We start from the raw sequence: 26,011 nt of genomic DNA on the forward strand, positions 1-26,011 counted from the left end.
CAGGGTTTCAGCGACGAGCAGGGAATAAAAAGGGAAGGCGGGGAGCACACCCACCAGATTTATAGGTAAACATTCGCCTAAGGGGTACCCACCCTTCAAAGAAGGTGATTGGCTGGGACTTCCCCTACAAAGGATGAAAATGGTTTCTATTGCAGATAACATGATCTCATGTATAGCCAAACCTATGTGATGCATGAAAAAAAATTATTGGAAGTGATAAATAAAATGTTTCAGCACACCAGATCAATATTGCAAACCATTTGTGTGTCTATGCACTGGCAATGGATAATCTGGAAGTAAATTTGAGAGAGGTAGAGATGTAATAGCTCAGCAGTAGAGCGCTTGCCTAGCATGAGTTCAATTCCCGGCACTGCTAAAAACAAAATAAAGCTGAGGAAACAATTCAGACTGGTGAAATGTCCCAGTGAGCAAAGGCACTTGCCAACAGACCTGCCAATCTGAGCTCAATCTCTGGAACCCACATGGTGGAAGGAGAGCTGACTCCCATAAGGCATCCTCCGACCTTCATACATGCACTGTGTCATGCATATGCACGCACATGCAACACACAATAAATACAGTTTTTAAAAATCCTGCTTACAATAGCAAATAGATACAAACAAATATAACAAAAAATAAAAATTATGACAGCTTGAAAATGCGGAAGCACACAGAAAGCCATTCTGTCTTCATGAATTAGACTACAATGCTGCTAAGATAGCTCGAGTTCACCTGGGTCAACATAATAGAATGTCTAGTCCCCTCCAGTTATCACAACAATACATTGACTGGGTGACTTAAAAACAGACATTTATTTTTTGACATTTCTGAAAAAATTATTAGTATAAAATCAGGACATGTTGGGCTTTAATGAAGACTCCTCCTGGCTTGGTAGCCACCATAGTAAGTAGAGAGAAGGTGGAAGGAGGGAGGGAGAGAGCTCTTTATACAGGGACTAATACCACTGCTTACACAGGGCTCGACTCTCAAGGCCCCATCTAAACCTAAACCTAATTATCCTATGGCAACTACACCCCCAGATGCCATCAGGGCAGAGGGTAAAGCTTCCGCATATGCACTTCGAGACAGCATAAATCAGTCCATAAAATTCACATCAATTTACAAAGAGCAAACAATGAAAATGAACACTGAGAACCCGCACTTCTCACTTTTCAAACTTGCCACGAATAAAGCTAATAACCGTGCAGTGTGGTGATAGCACAGGGATTGGCATACCAATCGGTAGAATAGAATCACGTGTCCAGAAATAAACCTTCATATTTATGGCCAATGTATTTTCAACAAGGTTTGCTAAAATAATTCAATAGAAAAAAATGGGTCTTTCTATAAACGGTTCTAGGAAAACTGAATATTCACAGACAAAAAAAAAAGACAGAAAATAGACTGTTTCATACAAACATATAAAAATTAACTCAAAATTATTCAAAGAAAAACATATGGGCTAAACTGTAAAATTTTAAAGAGAAAATAGATGAATAAATCGTTGTGACCTTGAGCAGGGTACCAGCTTCTCAGACAATATAAAAAGGAGACTCAACAGAGAAAAAAAAAACAGGCAAATTAAACATCATCAAAGCTTAGTTTTATGCTCCAAAATACACCCCTGGTTTTTTTCTTTTTTGAGACAAGGTCTCATTTTGTAGCCCTGGCTATAACTCGCTATCTAGATAAAGCTGATCTCGAACTCACAGATATCCACCTTCCTCTGCCTACCAAGAGCTAGGATTCGCTCCCAGCATGAAGCTCCAACCCAGGATGGACACAGGCTAGAATCTCCCCGGTAAGCGCACCTTGGGGTGCTACACACAGATGATTAGAAATGGGCTAAATTAATATGTGAGAATTAGCCTAGAAGAGAATGGGCCAAGCAGTGATTAAATGAATACAGTTTCTGTGTAATTATTTCGGGCATAAGATAGCCGTGCGGGCGGCTGGGGTGCTGGGGACGCAGCCCCACCGCCCTTATTACTTCAAGGATTACGGAGTAAGCTACCATGCCTGGCTTAAATACACCCTTAAGAATGTGAACAGATAATGCTGCTAAGATAGCTTGAATTTCAATTGGATCAACATAATACAATGTCAAGTCACATCCAGTTGTCACAACAATACCATTGACTGAGTGACTTAAAAACAGAAATTTTTTGACATTTCTGAAAAAAATAATAGTACAAAATCAGGACATGTTGGGCTTTAATGAGGACTCCTGTTTTGCAGATAGCCACAATAGTAAGTCTCTCTGCATGGTAGAGAGAAGGTAGATAGGAAGGGAAGGAGAGAGAGAGAGAGAGAGAGAGAGAAAGAGAGAGCTCTTTATACAGGGACTAATACCACTCCTTACAGGACCCAAATGGAAGAAAATATTTACTTATCAGATATCTAATCAAACACTGTGCTTAAGCTATGTAAGGAATTTTTACAATGTAATGATAAAAATGATAACCCAGTGTCAAAATGGACCAAGGAAATGACATTTCTCCAAAGAAGTTATACAAATATCCCATAAAAATGCCCAATATCAGTAGAATCCAAAGGCAGCAAATCAAACCACAGTGCACACAAGTTCCCATACAAAGGATGGCTAAAATCAGACAATCCCAATACAAGTGTTGAGGAGGATGCAGAGACACTGTGACCCTTGGTACTGTTGGTGGGAATAGAAACAACTGTGCTGTCTTAAGAGACTGTCTGACAGTTCCTCAGAAGGTTAAGTCAAGCCTAGAATTCAAAATTCCACTCCTGGGTGATTTTCATTTTAAGAAAAAATGAAAGCAGAGTCTGAGGAAATGATTGCCAAGAGTGAAGACGGGATCCCCCAACCCCATGTAAAATGCAGCTACTCCAAGTGGTGGGCTGCGAGATGGGAAGGGGAGACAGGTGGACTGCTAGGAGCTCATGAACCAGCTAGTCTGCCTTGTGCAGGCCAAACAAAAGCTAGAAGACAATTAAGGAGCAACAGCCAAGGTTGCGCTTTGACCACCACACCCGTGCCATACACACAGGGGCTGACGTCCCCCACATACACAAATACATACACATACGCACATGCAAAAACAGGTGAAAACGTTTTCACTCAAAGTATTAGACATGATGTCCATAGCAGTACTACTCGTAGTAGTTGAACAAAAGGGACTATCAAATATCCATCAGCTGACGAACTCATAAATAAAATACATTTTGCCTATCCAATAAGATATTACTCAGCAATAAAAAAGGAATGAAATACATTCTCCAACCTTTGGAACATGCAGGAAAGACTACACAAATACATATTTCAATCTGCATATATGAAATAGTCAGAATAAGCAAGATTACTGGGTGGAAGCAGTTGAAGAAATGTAAGTACTGATTTTAATGGGTGTATGGTGTATTTTGGATGTGAAGAAAATACCAAATATACTAAAGTATACTAAATATGACTGAGTTATACATTTTAAATAGCTGAATTTTATAGCATGGAATTGTGTGTCATTAAGACTGCTCAAGGAACATTTTTTGGCAAAAACTGGATTTGGTTTCAACAGACCCTCATGAACTGAAATTTTGGAGTGTGTTCTGTAGGCAGAAGGGAAGGGACCCTGAGATGGAAGAAAAGAGAGATGCAAGATGCAAAGATTAGCAAAATCTTGATGGAAAATAGAAAACACTTAGCAGTAATAAGAGGGAAAGATATGATGTATAAAATACTTATGGTAAAATGTTAACTGGTAAAAGATAACAGCAATAGCCTTAAATAATCATAACAGGAAAAGAAATTTGAACATTAGTGAGCCAAATACCCCACTCTAAAAGTGAGAATGGGGAAAACAACAGGAAGGAAAGAGTAGACAGAAAGCACAGATGAAGAAAGCCGACGTGAGTTCTGTACAAAAACAAGTTAAATAGACAACATGACTGAAAAATCACTTCTGTAGGAAGGAGAAACAGGCAAAGGTTAAAGTTAAAGCACTAAGACGCTGCATGTGCTGCCATAGTGGAAACACAGCATGCTTCCGACAGTTCAGAAAAACAGATTGCAAAACCAGGGTTAAAAAACTGATCCTGGCAAAGCGAAACTTACTAAAAGTTACTTTAAAACAATGTTTAAAACTGAGTGATTCTGTAGCTCCCTAAGATATTGAACCACTGGAGCTGTAGTTAAAACCTCTTTGCAAAAGAAAAGGAGGGTCAGTAGCAAGGAACTGGATAAGTGGACTATCTTAAGTTTGCAAAGCTCTGACAAAGAGATGTATCAAGACAGTGGTAGTCAATGGTCAATTCTATCCCCACCCCAAACCATAAAAGTGCAATGAACCAAGCATCTATTGGCTCTTCTAGACTTAACTATCAAGCCACAGAAGTATAAAGAGGGGAACAGGTTAATCAGAGCCACAAGGTACAGCCTCCAAAACCCAAACTTTAGGGACCCTCAGTGGACAAGTGACCCACTGGAAAGATGGCTCAGTGGTTTAGAGCACTAGTTGCTCTTGCAGACCAGGATTTGGTTCCCAGCACCTATACAACCATCTGTAACTCCAATTCTGGAGGATCTGATGCCTCTTTTCACCTCTGAGGACACCAGGCATGCACGTGGTACACAGACATACATGCAAGCAGACCCATACATACAAAATAGCATAAATGCATAAAAAAATAAATTTAAGATGACAGTGCCGTACTGGATAAATTATCAATATAAAGCAATTCTAGTATATTACATAAAGTTTTCGATGGAAATTAAGAGTCTGTTAAAATTGAATTCTTGACAAAAGGTCTGTGATTGCCCACATCCCACCAGCCTTCACCATTTATTGTTAGTGTGTACGTTACTGACACACGGGGTCGTGGTCTAAGGACCCGTAGATAGGCCAGCAGAACTGAATATAGAACCAGAACAAAGCACACAAGGAAACAGGTCTGTTGCTGATCACTGGAGAACAATTAGGCTGCTTCATAAACAACACAGACGTGATTAACTCTCCATGTGGGGGGAAACTGAATCCCTACCGTATAGCCCTCACTAATGTCGATCCCAGATGCGTGGACTGCAGCCATATGGAGAGCACAACCAAACTTCTAGAAATCAACATCGAGGCATCCTTTTAGGGATTCAGAGTAGGGAAGCATTTCTTAAATGGGATACCGAGCGTTCAAGCCATAAAGAAAACAATGGGGAATTGACAGAGTAAAAACTGAGCTTGTGTGCCAGAGTCTCCGTGATAAAGCTCATGGCTGAGCATCTTCAGGACAGATGTTGCTCTGGGTAATTTTAACAGTTAATTCGTCACAATATAGGATCACCTTAGAGGGGGTCGCAGTGAGGATCTGTCTAGATCAGCTTGACCTGAGACTATGTCTATGGGGTCTGTCTTGATTGTTAATTGACATGGATAGACCTACCCAGCATGTGGGAGACACCAATTCTTGGGTGGACCCTGTATAAGAGTGAAGAAAACTCACGGGCTACTTAGTCCTGAGTACTAAGCACAGGCAAGCTGAGAAAGGTGGGTGCATTTTGTTCTCTCTGCTCTTGGCTGTGGATGTGATTATGTTTGTGATGCTGCCTGAGTACCTGACTTGACTCCTCCACAGTGATGGACCATAACCTGGGGTTATAAGCTAAATAAACTCTTTCTCACACACACACACAGCCCTGGGGGAAAAAGATCTGAGGATGTGACTTCATCTGAAGACATGCACTGAGAAGACCGGCACTACAGGTGTTAGCGGTGGCAAATTGAAAGGGATTCATTTCTGAGCTAAAACACTGCTTAAAGCTTCAGTGGGTGAAAGATTTTAGCCTTTTTACCATGCAAGAAACACAAACGGCCCATAAACATAGGAAGACATTCTCGAATTCACTAATCATCAGGAAAATGAAATTTAAAGTCACACTCTGATACCATTTCACATATGTTATGTTGAAAACTCAGGTCTCCCCAAGTATCTATTGGTAAGAATGCGGATCTATGGGATCTGCTGGTGGGAACATCGATTAGGAAAAAGAAGGGAAAACTAGAAAGCAGATAGCGAGGCTCCTAGCAGCAGTGTTGTAGGAGCAGCACTTGCCAAAGCTGGTTCTCAGCCATGCGACAGCCTCTGCAGCTGCATCCACCCCACGTGACTTCTACACAGCCCCCAGAGACTGAGCAGGCACAGGATACATGCAAAAGGGTCCAGCAGTGACAACATCAGACACAGGCTGTACTAAGTGACCCGTTATGTGTGGATAGATCATAAATGGTAGCCTACAAAGTAAAGTAAAGGGTTAATAAAAACCCAATCAGTGACCTGCGGAAAGGGGGCGCTATGGGGGGGGGGCGGCTACAGACAGGTTTCTCAGGTGCCGAGAATATCCTAGTTCAGAAACTTGGGACAGGCGTGTGGGTACAAATTTGAATTATTCCTTAAACTGTACAGATGTATTTCTCTCTGTGTTACATATTTCACAATTAAAATGTTTTAAATATTGAATTAAATTGCCCTCCAGGCCCTTCTAACTCTAATCTTGAAATTTCAGAAAATCTAGTCTTGACCGTCTTGATTTCTCTGGCAGAGTCCTAGACCCAGCATCTCCCTAGTAACAAGCTAGTCCCTCACCTCACAAAGGAGCTACAGATGAGGGAGGGACTTTAAAACTATGCAACACCTGAGATGTACATTTCTCTTGGGCATCTGCTGTGGCTGTGCATGAGAGAGACTTCCAGGCAGTGTGTCGACAGATAACACTCATGTGCATTTTCCACAAGCATTTTTAACTGGGTCATCTGCCTTTCTTACTGCCCAGCCATATGATCTGCTTTGATTTTGTGTTTATCTTTGAGTGGAGGAGAAAAAACAGAGTGTGTAAGTCTCCCCAAGTAGAGGTCAGAGGTCATTTTCTACCTTGTTCATACATACTCCAGGCCAGTTGTCTCTACCTCCCATTTCCCTGTAAGAGTGCTAGGGTTACAGATCTGCTCCATTGGGCTAGCTTCACATGGGTTCTGAGTATCCAAACTCAGGTCCTCCTGCCTGGGGAACAGTAGCTTTACCCAGAGTCATCTCCCCAGACCTAAGTAGTTGTCTTTTTTTTTTTTAAATCATCAGACTTTTACATGTGGTGTGTGTGTGTGTGCGTGCGCATGCACGCATAATGACTATCCAGGTGTACTCATTCTCACGTAGCCCGTGCCATGTGTGAGGCTCCACCTGGCCTCTTTCGTACCTGCTGTGCCGCTCTTTTTTGCTCCTTGCCCCCCATCCCTACTCCCTACTGTATTTCCAGGAGTCCCTAAGATTCTTATCAACTTTTACATCCTTCCTACCAGAAACTTCCTCCTCAAGCTCCTTGGAGGAAATGAAGGAACTGATTGTTCCGAGTTTTGTCATGGCCTCCTGGTTTTCTCCACTGGGAGAGATGACTCTGGAGGTGGAGCTGGCAGAGAAAACAAAGGAGAAAAAAAAAGAAGGGAAAAACAGGAGCTGTTTCCAATGAGGTAGTAGGCCATGACCCAACTAATTCCATGAAGCAATTGATCTACCACCTGCGTGCCCAGAACAGCCTGTGCTCTGCTTCTGCCTGCTCCCAAGGCCAGGTATTGTTTGAGAGGACGAATTTTCACGGTGCCTGAAAATTGAGCCCTTCCTGGCTTCCTGTCACCACTGTCTCCACCATCCGCCCAGCAAGACTTCAGACTGAATTCAAAATGCTCAGACACACAGCAAGCCCCAAGTTCTTCTCGTGGGCCCACAGGAGGTCAGGTTTAAATTGTCAGCCTTTTCAGTTTGCACAGAAATAAACTGAGGCCCCAGGAAGGAGAAGGCCAAGTTCATGGTCATCCAGAGACTTAGTGGCAAGGATGAGTGAGACTAGGGCCTGGTGATCTGATTCCCGGGTGAGCCCATCCCCCACTGTCTGTTCCGCCTGCTGCCAGCCTACAGAAGCAAGCAAACACTTGCGAGGCATATTTGCTCACCTCTGAAAGGCTCTCCCGTTTCTAGCCCGGCTCCTTTTGCAGAACTCTCAGTAATGAAATAGTGTTTGCTGAGGTGATGTCACCCATGAAAAGCTGGCTCCGCAGATCGACGGACTTGGAAACTATTCTGTTAGTTTCCCTACCACTGGCCAGGCTTGAGAGAGCTGCCTTGTAGCCACCCAAATCCTCAGGGAACGAACGGGTGCCAAAAGCCAGAGTACCTGCCGGGTACTGTACAGAGAACTGTAACTCTAGGCCAGCTGTGTTGTCAAGGCCTTTTCCACCCAATGGCAGCCCATGTGGAAACCCAGGCTACCAGACAGTCTCCAGATAGGTACAGACAAGGGGAACTAGACACGGGACCCAGGGGCCTGTCCAGTTACCTTCCTTTGATTCCTGACTGACCCATTCTGCTTTTGGCTGAACTGGTATCTTCTTCTGCTTGCTATGGTTTCATTGTCTCTGAGACTCTTGCATTCCCTTGGAAGAAACAGCCTCTTTCCATAGCTTATCACTTTCATTTCATAAATGAACTTCCTATTGAGGAATCTTATTCCCACACAGCAGATTCCTTTGATGGGGCTTGCTCCCCCATAAATTTGGTTGTTCGGATACCTATGCATCCACATGTTTTTCTCCTACCTAACTGCTCTTTATTTCCATACAGTGCCAGGCAGGAGAACGCTTCCCAGTCAATATCGGCTTGATTTCTCTGAGCCCCGTGACCAAAGTGTGCATTGTTTTCAGCAATAGGATGAGCCATCGAGTTCTGGTGGCTGGCCAAGAGCAATGGCAAAAGCCAGCATTGTTTTGTGGCCTCTGGGATATCTCGCCTCACCCCTAGTACTCCCAACCCAGGAGCTATCCCACATATGCAAAACCTGAACTTCTTAAATGGGACTGTTGCCTTCCTCCCAGTGGGTTGAAACCATCTTTTCCTGCGTGCCTTCCCTTCACTCCCTCAGACTCTGCTGTGTCCCAGTCCCACCGGGTACATCTGTGCCTGGCGGCTTCCTGCGTCTGTGCTCTGTTGCATTTCATGTTGTCCGTGCTTCACGTGGACGCCACCTGAGCCAAGGGTCCTCTCACAGTTCCTCCCTCCACACTGACCCGGTTTCTTCCTTTTCCCCATTGTCCGTACCTACGCAATGGCCACATCACCCATAATGCATGGCACTGTCTCTCTGGAGACACATTTGCCTCTTTGCAGTTCAGGGATTGTGTATTTTGCATCCACGCCTAGAAACAAACCAACCCTGCTATTGTCTGCAGCAAGAACCAACCAGACACCTCACATTTGCCATCCCATTGCCAACCCAATTATCTCCTGTTAAGGATTTGGAGCTCTGGCAGTCTCCACATTGCTCTTGACCTGGTGGAGAGTCAGGCATATAGCAGTCTCCCAGAGGATTTTTTTTTTTCAATGAGTATTGCTTTCTCAGATTCACGATACCACCAGCTCCGTGGCATGTTGAGAGTCCCAAGGTCTTGAAATTCAGTGTGTTGAAAAGACTGTACAATAGCCATGATCCCCAAGGAATATACATCAGTAGCAACTGAGTTGTGTGCAAACCCAGGCCTGGGAGTCCAAACCAGACTCACACATCTACCTCCGAAGAGCGCTATATGATCTGATGCACATGACCCAAAGGCCAGTGAGCTCTGACATGTCACCACCCTATGGCTCCTAATGATAAAGTCAGACACCAGCCTTTCCCCCAGGAAGGACCTTCTGCCTACCGATTCTCCCAGACTCAACCTGCACTGTTTCTTCCCTTGTTCCTCCAAGTGTGTGGTTGCGGCCTGGCCCAGTCGGGTTTCTTCTTCAAGAACCAGGAGTACATCTGCACCCAGGACTACCAGCAGCTCTATGGTACCCGCTGTGATAGCTGCCGGGACTTCATCACGGGTGAGGTCATCTCCGCGCTGGGCCGCACCTACCACCCTAAGTGCTTCGTGTGCAGCTTGTGCAGGTGAGTACCCCAGGGGACCAGGGATACTGGGTAGGCCCCAGAGGAGAGGAAGACATGGCCTTCTCCAGGCAACTCAGGAGCATATAGGCCTTATACTAGGCCTGGGTTTCTGGAAACTTGAGGATAGACTGCTCTGGTAGGGCCGCGGGTTTCAAAACGTCCGGCAGCTAGATGCCATCTTGTCTGATGTAAAGCACTGGTTTGACCTATGATGACAGCAGGAAAAGGATCCAAACACCATGATCAGCAGCATTTCATTTCCCAAAAAAAAAACCACCAAGGACCTTATCCCTCAGAAATTAGTCTGGAAGCCAAAAAGCTATCTGGCCCAGGCTTCTACACTCTCATCCTCAGGCAGCACAAGGATGTCTGCCGATAACCTTCCTCCATCCTCCCAACACTATCTCTGGCTGAAAGAATGACCCCAGTATCTGGCCTCATCCGTGTAAGCCTCAGTAGTGGAGGTCAACTCCACTGCGGCCTCATTGGTTTTGTGAAGACGACAGATAGGGTGTGTGCAGAACCTGTGGCCGGTGACCGGCCTGCGCTGTGCCTGTTTTTCCCACTGTGACAGCCGTCCAACCACTCTCAGGATGGCTCCTCTCTGCCCACTTCCCTGCCAGACAGCTCAACCACGTGTTAATTTAGCAATGCGCACCAAGGCCCTGCCACATGCCAAGCAACACATTAAGGAGATGGAAACAAAATGAAGGCAACCTCAGCCCTGCCCACAAATGTGTTAAAATTTAATGGCCATCTCTGATTAAGTCATAAGCAAAATATGATTTGAGTACATGTGTATTTTTATTTGGGAAAAGAAAGTATTGATTAATTATTTTCCCCTGTAAAATCATCACTGGTTAGTTGCCAAATAGAGTAACCAGTTAGAATTTCTGACTAATGGCTGTGTAAAAATCATAACAAATCAGAACAGGGAAGATATAATTGCCCTAATTCCCACCCCAGATTTCCCTCCAAGTGTCCCAAGTTGCGGATAAAAAGACAAGTGGGACCACTTGCTAGGACCTAAACTCAGAGCGCACACACGTTGACAGGTACCCCACGCCTCATAAGCAAAAGCAGCCACTCAACCTCTTTGGTGGTACTGGAGATCTGTGAGTCCTTTGTCATTGGCTGGGCAGGCAGATGTATGAGCTTGAGACCCCCTGCCTGGAGAAACTGAACAAACACAGAGGAGGAGGCGGGAGTGGTGTGTGGAGAATGATAATCTTCTCATTAGGAAGAGTGTTTTAAGAACTGTCCATATAGTGAAAAGGAGGAATTGGCAACTTTGGAGCCCACATGGTCTCTTGATACATAGAGATAGGACAAACACTTTGAGCAGGGGGGTTGCCTCTCCATTACAGCTGGGGAGCATGTGCTCACAGCCACAGTATGACTTACCGCTGTCACGTGATATAAATAGCCTAACGCATCATCCGCTTCTGGCCCCCTAGATCCTGAGTGCTTTAGCCAGAATGTCGTTCTGAACGGCACTTTGCCCTGCTGGATGCTTTAGAAAGCAAGCTACACATCTTAGAGAATACCCAAGCCCAGGCTTTGCCAGTCAGCAGTAGCCACAGGAACTTCAGGCAGGAGAAACCGATTCTCTTCCTCATTTCCTTGCAGGAAGCCTTTCCCGATTGGAGACAAGGTGACCTTCAGTGGTAAAGAATGTGTCTGCCAGACGTGCTCCCAGTCCATGACTAGCAGTAAGCCCATCAAGATCCGCGGACCAAGCCGTGAGTCCTCCCCACAGGCACCTGTCTATGAGCGCTGTCCTCCCAAGGACTCTGTCCTGAAGGGAAGCAGGGAAGGGTCCCACCCTCCATGGACACTGAAGCATGACCCAGTTAACATACAACCCAGACACAGGCTTCACAGCACAACTCGGGGAAGACGGGTTACTTAGCTATATGTGGTGATGCCCGAGCCACCTGCCAGCTACTTGAGTAGCTCTTTTCCAGGACGAGCTGGGTTCCTGGTCCTATGTACCGAGGGCTCTGCACCACAGTCGATCAGGTGTTTTGTTACCGGTAGTTCTTAATTTTTAGAAGCTCCATTAAGCAGTTGCAGTTAAAGCTCATGAAAGAAGTCAGGAATGCCCTGGGAATAAACGCTACAGGCTGTGCTGGTGCCTCGCGGAGTATGATTCCAAGACCACTGTGTCAGCCTTGCGGATCATCAGCTTGTGAAAAGACAGATTTCTGGGCTCATCTTGCACCTGAGAGAACGGAATCTCTGCTATCATTCTGTGTGAGCTTTGTGGGTGATTCCTGAGCTGTTCCTAAGGTTGAGAATAACATCTTGTCATGAGAGAGGCATCCACCATGCCCAAATAATGGTATATTTTATCAAGCCACAGATTTGAGGAGGAAGTATAGATTGAGAGTTGAGAGTGTGTCTCAGAGCAGTTCTACGCTACGCTGCACAGTCCATCCATTCAAGTGTGTGTAGTGGCCAGATGTTTACATCACTGTTCCTAGATGCCCTTAGAGAGCTGTGGAATGCCTGCCTGCACCCACAAGCACACACAGACCCAGCCCCCTGGTTCTCCTAAGCCACACTGAGCTCCAGTGATCTTTCATGTTATATGACACCCTGGCTGGCCCCATCAAGAGAATCAATGAAAACCCATTAGCTTCCTGTGCTGCATTACTGTGTGGGAACAGAGGCAGCCAGCCATGGCACCAGCACAGTCAGCATGCTGCAGATGCATCACACCAAGGAGGGTGAGCCAAGAAGCCTCCGCATCAGCAGCCCTCAGCTCCCAGGGGCTCCATTACAGTCTGCCTAGCCATAGCGGGCTGATGGGAGAGGCAAGGAATGGGCTCCCTCCCATTCCTGCCCTTCCTTTCAGTGGGGTCAGGATCCTTTCCTGGGATGTGATGCTCAGGGCTCTTCCTCCAGTGTCCTTGATGACACTCAAGAACAAATCTATTGCTCTGGCCAGGTTTTCTCTTGAGGCGGCTGAGTGTGCACTCAGGTAGCCTTCATAACTCTTTGAAATAACGTTCCCATGCCAAAAAGACTGAAGCTTGGGGTAAGGGCTGTGGCTCTGTGGCTTGTCTTCTTTGGAGTCCAGAGGCCAGCGGTCCCAAGTGTGGAGTACAGAGGGAAGCAAGCTTGAGTTGTGAGGCTGCCAACCTTCTGCAGGAGATGAATGGTCTGGTAGCCTCCCTAAGACTTGATTTCCCCAGCTATGAAATAATAATGGGCTGCTTTGCCATCCTCGCAGGGTGTTGTGCAAAGTGCTGTGTTCCTGCACAGGGATCAAGCTAACATAACTGTTTAGATGCACCTTAGCATGACTACAAATCAGAGGGTTAATTAAAGGGGAAGATTCACCCTGAGTGTGGGCAGCAGCACCCTTTATGCTGGTGAATCCTTTAGGATGTCATCCTTTGAGATGACAAATGGCCCACCGTAACCAGGCTGAAACAACTCAAAACCACAAGCCAAAAGGACTCTTTTCTCCCTTAAATTGTTTTTCTCTGGTATTCACTTACAGCAAGTAGAAAGGCTGGCTTACTTCAAGTTTAATGTAGAAAACATATCAAAGGAGCATTGAGAATAAGATTCCTAGGTCCAGTGTCAATTCTCTCATGTGCACTGTGTGTTTCTGTTTGTGTGCACTGTGTGTGCACTGGGGTCTCAGACAAGAAACAGGCTTTCTCAACTGAGCGAACATCTAATATGGGAACATTCTAGAAGAGATTTCTAACAAAGAGATCCTGAAATGTCTCCTCTATAATCTTGCAGATTGGGATAGTGAGAAAAATGAGGGAAAGTTAGGGAATAAAAAGAAAAAACAAGTGAGCACATGGGCAGCTTCCAGGGGAACCAAGGTCTTTGGCTTATCGCAGAAACAAAGGCCTTCACCCATGGATCCACAGAGATTTCCTTGAAGTATTTTCTCCCACGATAATCACTGACTGTGCTACAAATGCATGGACTCCCTGACCAGAGGGCACAGAGAATGTTTCCTGAGCACCCAAGGAATAGAGAGAACCAAAGCCAGATCTGAACGATGGAGAAAAACAAACCAGGGGAAGGGAAATGGACAAAGAACTTAGTCTTTTCTCAAGCTATACGAGCGTGTGAAGTTTCATCTCTGCAGGGTGGACATGTTCTGGAAAAGCAAGAATAATGTTTACTCTGAGGAATATAGTCATGAACTGTCAAGAGGGAAAAATCAAGTTATCATATGGAAAAATATAACCACCTCCTCATAGATCTCATAAAGAAGAATCGCTAGCAGGAGAAGCACCAGCACCAACATTCTCACAACCACCATCATCACCATCAGCATCACAGTCACCACATCACCATCACGGTCATTGTCATCATTAGCACAGGCACCATCACCAACAACTCCTCCATTACCACTATCCACCATCATCACCGCTGCTATTTCACCATCCCCACTTCCAGCCTTTATTCTATTGCCAGGCATTGTAATAAAGGAACAGTTAATATCTCATTTAGTCATTACACGTCCATGAAGGCAGTAAGAGTAATTGTTTTAAAAGTAAGAAAACAGAGACTTGAAGATCATAAATGGCTTTTCCGAAGGAGCACCAGTGTGAAGGCATAAGATCTGGCTCTGAGACTATTCAACACCCTCTAGCAAGAGTGTGTCTTTCTAAACGGAAAGCCCCTGTGTTCCTAGACAGGTTGCCTAAAGCAGGATGAGCAATTCACGGTGACTCACGAGCCCGCTTACTTCTGCTGACCTAAATGGATGATGATGTAGGCAACCAGACTAAAAATGGCTGCCTGGGATCTCTAGAGGCTTGGACACTAAAGTGGGAGATCTGAGAGGAACAGGTGGAGGCACTGTGCTTTCTGCCAGCTGAAGGCTGTAATTTTGGAATAGAGAGAAGTGGGCATCTGGCCTCAGCAAAATCACCAAGGATAGGGAGTGACTTTCCCAACCCTGCTTATGGCTCCCAGAGAGGAATACCCATCAGTGGACAAGACTGAAAGAAGGAAAAGGGAGAAAAAAAAATCTCAGGAAACAGGAATCCCTACAAGGGAAGACCAGCAGAATAATAGAGAAAGAAAACCCACAAATAAAGGGCATCCAAGAATCCTTAAAAGGAAGAAGCAGGGCTTCCCTTCAAAGGAGAATCACTCGGGCTTCAGATCAGAGATTTGGTAACACACAGGATGTGGGTGAAAAACACAAGAACACAAGAACTAGAACGACCTGTTACATGAGGCCTGCATTAGTTCTACTGACCTGGTCGTAGGGAAGACACTGAGAAGAGTAAGGCTGGAGAAGACTCTTGCCTGAGCTAGCTGCTCAACACCCCCTCCACCGGCTCTCAGCTCAGCCTCCAGCCACTCCCCTCCACCAGCTCCTAATTGGATGTACCTTAGAGTGCTAAATTCATCTCAGGTGTGTCCCTATCGCTCAGATGGTACTTTTACTGGAATGTGGCCATTTCTGCAAACAGACAATCGTCAAGGAAGTCTTATTGAAGAGTCAGAGAGTTTTATTAATGGCTAACACAATGTCCATCACATAGCATTCCCAAGTGACTGTGGATGACCATAGCAAGTGAAACAGAAGCCTGAAGGGTGAGGGAGAGACAGACCATGTTTGCATTTTGTTATTTGAAGGAACCGTCATGGAGGAAAAGAGAAGAGTGTTCCTGGATATATAAGTGACAGGGTCAAGCCCTAGCTCCACGGAAGGGAGACATCCTTGACAGCCATGCCTGCCCAAACTGACTCAAGAAGGGCTGAGTCTTCGGTGTGTAATAAAGCGTAAAATAAGCACCACCTGTCAAAGATAGATTCCTGCCCTGGCTGAGACACTGGACCAGGTGCTCTATGAACTTGGAGCCCCTCTGTCATTGTTAGGTCCTCTTAAGGAGCCACAGAAACACAAGCGTCATATTTATGACCTAAAAAGTGTGACCAGATGCTGTCCATCTGGACGCAGAGGAGACACCTGACCTACCAAAGCCATTGAATTTTTAAACCTGCAGTTTTGTTGGAGAGGATAATTTTATTAACAGGGAGACTTAGGCACAGATTCCAGAAAAGTGAAAAAGTGAAAGGGGGAGCTTAATCTCCAAGTGCCTTGTTCTCTAGCCTATCCGAAGGCTTAAAACATTTTACAGTTGGGGACTGTCCAGCCCCCGCTTATGTTCAGGGATGTTGGAAATGGCGCTTGGCAGCCATGTGTTCAATGCTGTACAAATTGACTCTACACATGGGTCATCAAGTCCCAGACACTCCCCACAACCTTCTAAACACACCAACCCTTCCTAGACACACCAGCTCCTCTTCAGGGCCAGATTAAGGACTGTCTGTCTAGCCAGGCTCCCCCAAGTCTATATGTGGCTTCCCCTTGTATGCTCCAAAGTGTGTGTGTGTCTTGTGATGCCAATAAGAAGGTCTGACCTCTGGCAAACTTGCTCAGTGACCATTTTCCTCTCCTAAAATGAACCCTCTGATCAGCAAGACCTAAATTCCCAGGACTTCCCAATGACTTTGGATGCTGGCTCCACTTCTTGCCCCTCCCACCCCTCTTTACATTGACTGAACAATAGACAGACCAGACCACTGAACTCCATCCTACTTTCTCTTCCAGTTCTGGTTCCAGGGTGACAGTGACAGAGAGCAAAAACATATTTCTGGTTTGGGACAGGCTTTTCAGACACTGATTGTTGCATGCTGGGGAAAGATGAGCATGGTAAATTCGCTCCTTTCCCTGAGCACCATGAGATCCAGTCATTCATATTTTCTTCAGCAAATATTCTTTGAGTTTGCACTCTGTGCCTAGCACCAGGCTAGGCAAGAAAATAGCTTCAGCACAAAACACAAGTATGGCCTTTCCCTAGTTAATTTTTTTTCTTGTTGTGGTCAAATACTTAGCAAGTAACCATTTATAAGGAAAGATTTCTTTTGGTTCATGGCTCAGAGAATATAGCATCATGACCATCATGGCAGGGGAAACATGGCAGCGGGAGCAAGTCACAGCTGTGGCAGTGGGCATGCGCTCACACATCTCAGCAGACCAAACAGCAGAGAAAGAGAATGCAGGCGCTGGGACAGTGAACTTTCTCCTTTTCTCTTCTTTACCCAGTCTGGGATCCCAGCCCATAGGGTGGTATCAGTCACTCTCAGGGCAGCATCTCCCTCCCTCAATTCAAGCTCTGTAGAAATACCTCACATCTAAATGTGGATCTCCATAGAGCTCTAAATCCAGTCAAGTTGACCAAGAAGAGGAGGCACCGCGTGGTCCTTACCTAAAGAGGAATGGAAAGATGCAGCCTGTCTCCAGAAACAGGGCTCTCAAATTCCACCATGCAGAGATCATGGTGAAATTAGATGGGGGCTGCAATGGAGCATGTGCAGGCTTCTCAGTGGTGCAAGTATGGCCAGCACTGGGGTGACGGCAGGGAGAACGATCTTGGACGAATAGTGGTCATAATAGTGGTCATGGTGAGCAGTGGGGGCGCTTGTTCCTTCCTCCTCGTTCCGTGGTCCTTTCCCACAGGCCAGAGCTCTGGCAACACTTCCTCTTGTCTGGTAAGGTCTCTGGGTACTGGCAGCACCAGAGTGGGGGGAAAATGGCATCCGGGGCTGGGTTCCCATGGCATGGGATGATGGCAGAAAGTCGAAGGGACCCAAGATGTCCTACTTTTGTCTTTGCAGACTGTGCTGGGTGCAAAGAGGAGATTAAGCATGGCCAGTCACTCCTAGCACTGGACAAGCAGTGGCATGTCAGCTGTTTCAAATGCCAGACCTGTAGTGTCATCCTCACTGGGGAGTACATTAGCAAGTGAGTATGGCTCCATCTCCCCCTCTCCCGAAGAATACCTTGGCCTCTGCAGCCTACAAGGCCTGACCCACTGTCCTCTCCTGAATCTCCAGCATCACCTTTCATCACATCCATTGGAAGCCACACAAGCCACATGGCCACACTCCTAGCCTCTTTCTACCTTAGGCCTTCCCATGTTGTTTCCTCTCCCATGATGCACTGGTGGTCCTCACCTGTGGCTCCTTCCCTTCCTTCTGTATGCCTCCAACTCAGAGATGACTCCACTCCATCACTTCCCACCTCCGTTCTTCTATTCCTACCCTCAGGCTGCCCAGTTTCTTACACAGGCTACCACCATTTATAATTATACATCTTCATGTGCATGCCTTAGATGGCTCACCATTGACTGAGCTTTCACTATGTACAAAGAACTAACAGATGGCTTTGGATGGACTAGGACATTAAACCTCCAATGGGAGGCATGGTACACACCTTTGATCCTAGCACTAAGAGTCTGAGACAGGTGGATCTCTGTTAGTTCAAGGTCAGCCTAGTATACACAGTGAGTTCCAGGACAGCCAGAGCTATAATGAAGATCCCCCCAACTCAAAAATAAAAACAAACAAACAAAGCTCTCATGGCACTGATACTCAAAGGAGTAAGCAATGTGCACAGTGACAGTTCTACTCTCTGTCCCTCCCTGGTTGGGGACTTTGATATAGTTACTACTGATCCCCAGCATTTAACACAATGTCTGACCTGAAGTCGACACAGTTATTGCATGGGTTTAACAGAGATGGTAGAGAAATAAAATTATCAGGTAAGAGGACTCAGCCGCGGGGACTTACACATAGCAACTTCGGACAAGCTCTCTTCAGGCTTCAGCACTGGTGATGACACAAAATATATTCAAATCCCCGAAGGCAACTGTGAGCAACGACCCTAGCACTTTGACACTTTCTGATCCCAGATACTCCCTCTGTCCCATGACTGGCTAGAAGCCAGGAGATGTGAGCTTGTGTTTTCTGTGGAGACACATTCACCAAGGGAGACAAGCTGTGGACAGTAAGAATTGGGACAACAGGGGTCTGTGGGAAGAGCCTGTGGATAATAAGTGTCAGTCATGAGTGACCAAAAGCCCCACACAACACATTGGAAAGCAACAATTGGAGTTGTTTGACTCAGACATGGGAAGGTCTACTACAGGTGTATTAGCTTCTTAAAGATGTCTTCAGCACTACAGAGTCTCTCTCCTCCCCTACTCCCTTTCTCTCTCCATCCTTCCCTCCCTCCTCTGCTTTCCTCTCCATTAGATTTGTCCCCGGGTCGATGAAGTAGCAAAGAAAATCACCAACAGTGCCTGGGTTTTGATCATCAGTTCAGCAGGTCTAGTGAAGAGAGAGGCCTTTCTATAAAAACTGCCACAGAAGTCTGGTGACTCCCTCTGGGTTAGCTGCCTTACTTCACCGTTCCCTCTCAAACACAAATCAGGAGGGCGGAAGGGCCCAACCTCTAAGGCAGCCCTTTGTTGACACTTAGAAAGCTAGATAAGAAAGAGTTGCTTACAAAGAAAAGGTTCAGGAAGAGGAAATAGCTGCTGGCCAGACATACCCACCTGTGCCCAAGGTGCAAAGGGGGCTATTGATAGTCTGAGAAAGGAAGGGTCCCTTCTAACCAGCTGCAAGTGGCATCTGGAGTCTGAGCCTTGTGGAAGGTTTGAGCTGGGCCTTGAAAGAGTGAGTAAGATTCTTAACACAAAGACAAGCTTGGAGACAAAATCCCAGCCCATCCAGGGCAGTAGGGTGGGCGTGGGTTAAACACTTCCCTCCTCTTTGGGAACTCAAGTGTGTATACACAGGTGAAGCAGAGTGCCAGGTTGCAGAGGTGAGCTGAGCAAGTCACTGAGAGCCCTCGATGCCATCTCAGTAGATGGCAGACATTCCTCTCTAAGCATGCTGGGTAAGGAATGTCTGTGGGAAGTCACCAGCCAAGAGTCATTGGTTCTAAGTTAGAACTTTCTGGGGCAGTGAGGGCTTGTGCAGAACTCTGGAGCCCCAGCCTAGACTGCCAGCCTCCCTGGGCATCGGCAGTCTGGCTCTGGGCCCCTCACCTGCTGCAGCCAAGTGTTAGGAGAGCCATGAAACTATTATAGTTGCTCAAGGCAGAAATCCTTCTGCCTAGGGGACCTTGGCCAAGGACTCAGCAGCTCCAAGTCTTACTGTGCTCATTTGTGAAAACAGGGTTAATAAGATGTTATGTTCCAAAGCTCTGTGTTCCATATCTAATAAGGACACAGTAAATGTGCTCTTTCCCATCTGCCTCTGTTTATAATCATGTAGATTTCCAATTCTCTAAGGCATCCCCAACCCAAAAATCTGAGTGAAGTTGTATCAGCATCTTTACCCAGATAGAAATTTTTTTTCTTTGCAGTTATCCACGCTTACATCCACAGAGTAAGAAACGTGGTTAGAGGTCAAGGAAATTGAAAGAGTCAGGGAGGTTTCATGGCTCACAGACAACAGCTACTTTAACTTCAGGCAATGCTAACACCTCGCTCCCATGAAGAGCTCCAGGTGGAGACAGAGAAATAGGCTGCCTGCTCTTTAGGCCTATCTGAGTCTGAGCCATGTTACCCTACCCCCAAAAGTGGGCAACTGTCTCCTTGAGGACTCTCACAGCCACCGTGGTGATTGCTGCCTTTCCTGAGTAGACAGTGAGCCAGGCAGGCACTGACTGAACCCTAGCATATACTGAGCCCATCTCATGAAAATGTGGGGAGAAATCAGACCACCTGAGTTTGAGCCTCAAGTGTAAACAGATCCTGGGTGACCTGGGGAAGTTACTTACCTATTCCACACATGGGCTTGTTCCTTCAACACACTGGAAAACGAATAGGACCAACTTCCCTGGGCTGCCATAACCAGTAAATGACATGATCCGTGTGTATCAATCACTATCAAAGCAAGAAATGCCAGCTATTAGCCATAGAGAACAGTGTAGCAGGCCATAGCAGGGCTGGTGAGAGCCTTTATCGGTGGAGAAAAACACTTATCACAGGACGGGCACCTGAGTTCAATCCAAAAGCTGATTCCTGGAACTCATATGTAAAAGTGGAAAGAGAATAAACTCCACAGTTACGCTCTGACATCCACATGCCTACACACACACACACACACACACACACACACACACACACTGATAATAATAAATAATTCAAAAGAATAAGCCATGGCAATCTAACCTCTGTCTACTGAGTCCAAGCACTTGATAGACACAGAGCATAAACACTACTTATGGGAGACTTTCTTGTGAAGCACTGGTCCATCAGGTCAACCAAGTGGTTCTCTCAGTTATGGATAAAATTTTTGGTTAAAGGAGAAACTCTTCTGGGTATGTAAGAAATTGATCGCATTACTACACCCTAGAAGGGAAACCGGGATGGGCTAAAAGGAAAAGGGAGAGATGTCCCTTATGCCTTAAGAATGCTGTGCCATGTATGTGCAAGCATTTTATTTTCTACAGGAAATAAAGCGTGTCTTGAATAATTTTTCAAAAGAGTCCTTTGGGGAAAGAGAAGCAGGTGGGTCTGGATAACTTATGGGGGAGGGGAAGGGAAAAAATAAAAGGCCACCCAAAATGACAGCCCAGAGCAGTGGCTCCATCAGTGCCTAGGGACCTCACCCAATGCAGATTCCCATGGCTTTTCTTTCCCTGTAGATCTGAGAGGCAGTTTAATTGTGAAAAGCATTCCGAAGCTCCCAGTCTTGGCCCCTCACCGCAGACCAGGTCCTGACCGAGGATACCCTCCCCACTCTACTCACTTCCCGTCAACTTCCTCTTGTAGGGATGGTGTTCCATATTGCGAGGCTGACTACCACTCCCAGTTCGGCATTAAATGTGAGACATGTGACCGGTACATCAGTGGCAGGGTCTTGGAGGTAAGTGAGGCTGAGTCACCACGTGTGAGCAGGATGACCTGTGACTTCAAAGAGTCATCACCGAAGAAGAGAAAGTCACCCCATTGCTTAAGCCTCCCAGAGTTAGCTCACGGCATGGCCCTGACCAGATAGCCTTGCCAAGATATGAGAACCCCCAAAATAGAATGTGGACAGGATAATTCTTGGTTCAAAAACCGCTGTGGCGGGGAAATCGGCTGCTTCTTTGGATTCAGACTCAGACAGATTTCTAAGGAGTACCAATTAGGATTTTCCTCCTGACTCTACCTCGGGATGGAAGCCCTTTTTATGTTTTAACTGTTTGGTAATGTGCGCATTTAAGAACCAGCTTTGTCTAGCAGCTTGCTCTCTAAGCCCTTCTTTGGCTGGTCCATCGCCATGGCAACAGCTCTCCCCAGCCTCTGACGCACTGCTCTCTCTGCCAGTGACAGACAACCTACAGTCCCTTGCTGAGTCGTTGACCTTCCTATCCTTTCTTTCCACACCCTGTGGGGCTAGCTGCTACCTGCCCATATTTTGGGACCACCTACCTTGAAGGGTTCAGTGTAAAGGGAAAATAATGCCCTAAGGATAGGGACAATTGAGTTGTGGCATGTGTCTACTGTTAATTCGTCTCTGTAGGCCTCCACTTTGCATCTGATAGTGGCTAAGGAGTGGCAGGCTGGCTCAGCCACTGTAGGCAGAATTATTAGCACTGCCAGTTGCTTGTGGTTACCATGAGGACCAAGTTGCAAAGGATTCTACGGTCCCGTGCGGGTCCAGCAGACAAGCACAGCAGTCGAGACAGGGCTGTGTGAGAAGGTGCACTGAAGCAGAGCTCTGAGGACCAGAGGTCAGTGTTAGCAAAGCCAGCGGACAGGACAGGGAGAAAGACCAACATGGCCTTGAAAATAGAGGGTGGGAATACAGAGCGTGTCACAGAGGGCCTATTTCCTGGGACTGTGTCCATCTTGTTTTATAGTAAGTGTAAGGGGAGAACCTTTGGAGAACGTTAAAAAGGAGCTGTGTGATAAGATGGCCTGTTCTTGAAACCTGCACTGAATGTGATACGGAAAATTAACTATAGGTAGTCGGAGAGAATCAGATAATCTAATGCAGTAAATTACTAAATGACTAGGCATCTCTAAGGACTAGTGAAGAGGGCTGAGCAGAGGGAACGGAAGCGCACAGGAAAGGTCGCTGGGCCCAGGAATCCAGGGGTGCGAGGCACAAGAATATAGAGTCTATGGATGATTCACTGGGCACCGGGGAGTTGTGGAGAGACTGAGCTGGAATGACCTGGTTAGAGCTGCACCTCAGAGAAGGTAGCATGGTGCTCACAGGAAACCGGAAGAGATGCTACCAGGGAGCCCCTGCAACCAAGGGCAACCACCTTGGTCTCCAGCTCCATGGAAGCTGAAATTCAGTATCTCGGCCACTGTGGACAACTTGAGAATTTGGGGACTGAGGAAGAAGCCAATGTTGTGTCAAAGTGTTGAGTCTGGGTGACGAGAACCTTAGTATGGCATCTGTGGAACTAGAGGTGGAAAAGAAGCCAGGTAATCCAGGCAGAATCGTGGTGAGCATTTGAGATGGGATGTGACGGAAATCCCAGGAAGGTTTCAAGAGGATAGACAGGAAGGTAGATCAGAGCCCAGAAACAAAGCCTAAACCTGGAGAATCCTAGCACTCAGGATTGAATGATAGTATGAGAATAGTCAGGCTTTCCAAGACAGAGGAGAGAGATTGGCAGACCGGGAAAGGGCTACCACCAGCCTTGGGAAATGGCTGCCTGCGGGTGGCACAAAGACGTGGAGTTGTTATCAGAAGAGAGATAATCAAGGAACTAGGAGGAGGGTCGAGGAACTGGCTCAGTTGGTAAAGTGTTTGCCTTTGAAACACAGGGCCTGAGATCTCCGGAACACGTATGAAAAAGTCAGGAGCAGTAGTTCACACTTGCGGTCCCCATGCTGGGGAAGCAAGGACAGGCACATCCCTGGGCTTACTGATCAGCCAGCCAAGCCTACTTGGCAAGTTTCAAGCTAAGGAAAGACCCTATCTCCAAAATCAAGGTGAAGGGATTGGTGGGATGGCTCGTACAGGCTGTTCTTCCAGAGGATCCAGGTTTGATTCCCAGTACTCAGATGGCAACTCACAACCATCTGTGACTCCAGTTCCAGGGGATCTGGTGCCTTGTGCTGGCCTGTGTGGGCACCAGGCATGAAAATGATACACAGATAGATATGCATGAAGGCAAAGAAGTCATGCACCTAAAATAAAAATATTTTTAAAAGACTCTCCTCTGGCCTTCCCAAGGACGTGCATGCACGTGAACCAACACACATGTGTAGATCTGCATGTGCTTGAGCACACAGGGTAAGAGAGAGAAACTGAGAAACAGTGTAAAAGATGGAGCTTCAGGAAACATGGCGGGTCAGTTGGACTCTTGGTCAAAATGTAGAGAAGTTAAGGGATGAGGGGGCTGGGAAAGGCTGGTGCGTGTGGTGAAATTTTGCCTTAAATAGTCATTGCTGACTGCTTCTGCATAACGGAGGAAGAAGCATTAGCAAGTTGTGAAGTCAATGGGGGGAAGGCCACTAAAGCTGGATTCAAGAGAAGAAATTGATGCACACTAGGCTGCAGCTAGCAAGGTTTTCTAGTGGCCGCCTTTTGTTTCCCAGTGTGGCTGTCTCTCCTTTCAAGGCAGCTGTGACTAGATTCCCACTGACCCCGTTCATACTAGCTCCCTCAGCGTGTTACTGACTTTTCCCCCACTCCCTTTGCGCTGGAAAAGACATTTAGCAATCAGCTCTCCCAGCTTCCTTGTTTTACAGATGAAAAAAAGCAAAAAAAAAAAAAAGGAGACCCAAGACTAGTGGTACCTTTCCAAGGTCAGAGGCAGAGATGGAGTCTGGGACTCCAGCCTCCTGGATCCCACAGTGGTGCCTAAGGCTCTCAGATACCCAGGAGTCGGGAGAAAAAAAATCATGGATTTGAATTCTAATTTTACCATGTCTAGCCACGAAACCTTAAGCGAGTCTTTGTCAATAGCGTAGACTGTCATTTCTTTCCTAATGAGTATGTTAAGCAGGACTTTGTTTAGTTGGAAGGCAGAAGCCAGTCTCAAATCAGGAGGACTGAAAAGGACAAGTGTCCATTCCCATAATAAGAATGTGGGCATCATTCTGGCTTTAGGCTTAGCTGGAGAATGAGGCTGATTAAGATCCCTTGAATCTTTGACCATCTTGGCTCCACATTCTTCTGCATTGCCTTTATTCTGAAGAGGATTCTGCTTTGCGCTTGGGGTTTTGGACACCAGTTGCTTAGGCTTATATCCTATCATATGGATATAGCTACATCCATATGTAACTGGTTAACAAAATGTTCTTTCTTAATGGTTCAGCAAACATCTGGGGGCTCTCTGGATAACTTCGAACCCTTCCCTGATCTCACTGTCCCCATAGAGTTGGAATCAGCTCATTGGTGGGGCTCACACAATATAACCATACGGCTTGATAGCGGGAGGTCCAGCTGACCCAAGCTTAGTGCTATTTCTGGAAGATGGGCAAGGATGCTGGCTAGGCAGTAACCGCCAGTACAGGGCCAGCATATTTCCAGGATACTGCAGACACTTCAAACTTTCTTGTCTTCTCATCCCAACATTCCCATTCTCTTCTGAGGCCATCTCGTGACTCCTTCCTTCTCTGGGGACAGAACGGCGGAGTGTCAGTCCCATTCCTCCTATGTCCTCAGCAAAAAGACCCACAGCTTGCTCTTGCCCCACTTCAGACCTCGACTGCCATGCTCAGTGCTCTCTAATATGACCTCCTTAGGGCTACCAACTCTTTGCTGCTTTTCCTCACTGCCTTCTTGGCTTCAGTTGGTTAGTGTGTAAAATGGCTCGTTGCATCTCTCTGCCTTTGTTCTCTTATGCTGGGCGAAGGCTGCCCTGGCAGCCTCCCATCTACCCCATTGTTTTCTAAGCCATCCAGGACCAAGGCTGCTGAGACAGGCCTGAAGTCTCTTTTCAGCTGGGGCAGGGTGGCGGGTGTGACATTTAAGAAGATGTGCATTCAGTATTGCGGAGCCACTGTTGCCATGATGGAGGGAAAAATCAGGGCCCAAAACAGGCCCTATAATTGAAATGATAAGGAGACACTGTAGGAAGAGGCTACTAATTACGCTGATTATCCTTGTCATGGTGCAGGGGGATCGGTCCCACAACTTCCTTGCTTGGGAAAATAGCAGGCTCTTCCTGAAGTTTGAACACAGCTTACTCAACAACAACGACCATTTTCTCACTGGTGGGAGTCACAGAAACAACCAAGAATGGAGAAAGGGGACATTGAAAATTATTTTTCTTTT

General features: G+C 46.4%; 1 protein-coding gene across 7 annotated transcripts in view; it reads left to right on the forward strand.

Annotated features, from left to right (window-relative positions):
• Ablim3 (actin binding LIM protein family member 3) overlaps positions 1-26,011 on the forward strand; it is a 118,807-nt gene that overhangs the window by 50,543 nt on the left and 42,253 nt on the right. For all 7 annotated transcript variants that reach the window (XM_041641398.1, XM_041641399.1, XM_041641400.1 and 4 more), the window contains 4 exons: positions 9,748-9,931; positions 11,561-11,673; positions 17,606-17,732; positions 21,556-21,649. In XM_041641398.1, the coding sequence (XP_041497332.1) occupies positions 9,748-9,931; positions 11,561-11,673; positions 17,606-17,732; positions 21,556-21,649 (518 nt within the window). The remainder of the gene's footprint in view (positions 1-9,747; positions 9,932-11,560; positions 11,674-17,605; positions 17,733-21,555; positions 21,650-26,011) is intronic.

The sequence above is a fragment of the Microtus oregoni genome, unplaced genomic scaffold (assembly GCF_018167655.1).
Source record: "Microtus oregoni isolate MIOR12 unplaced genomic scaffold, Mior012 000069F_ref0000032, whole genome shotgun sequence".
In the NCBI taxonomy this organism is placed as follows: domain Eukaryota; kingdom Metazoa; phylum Chordata; class Mammalia; order Rodentia; family Cricetidae; genus Microtus; species Microtus oregoni.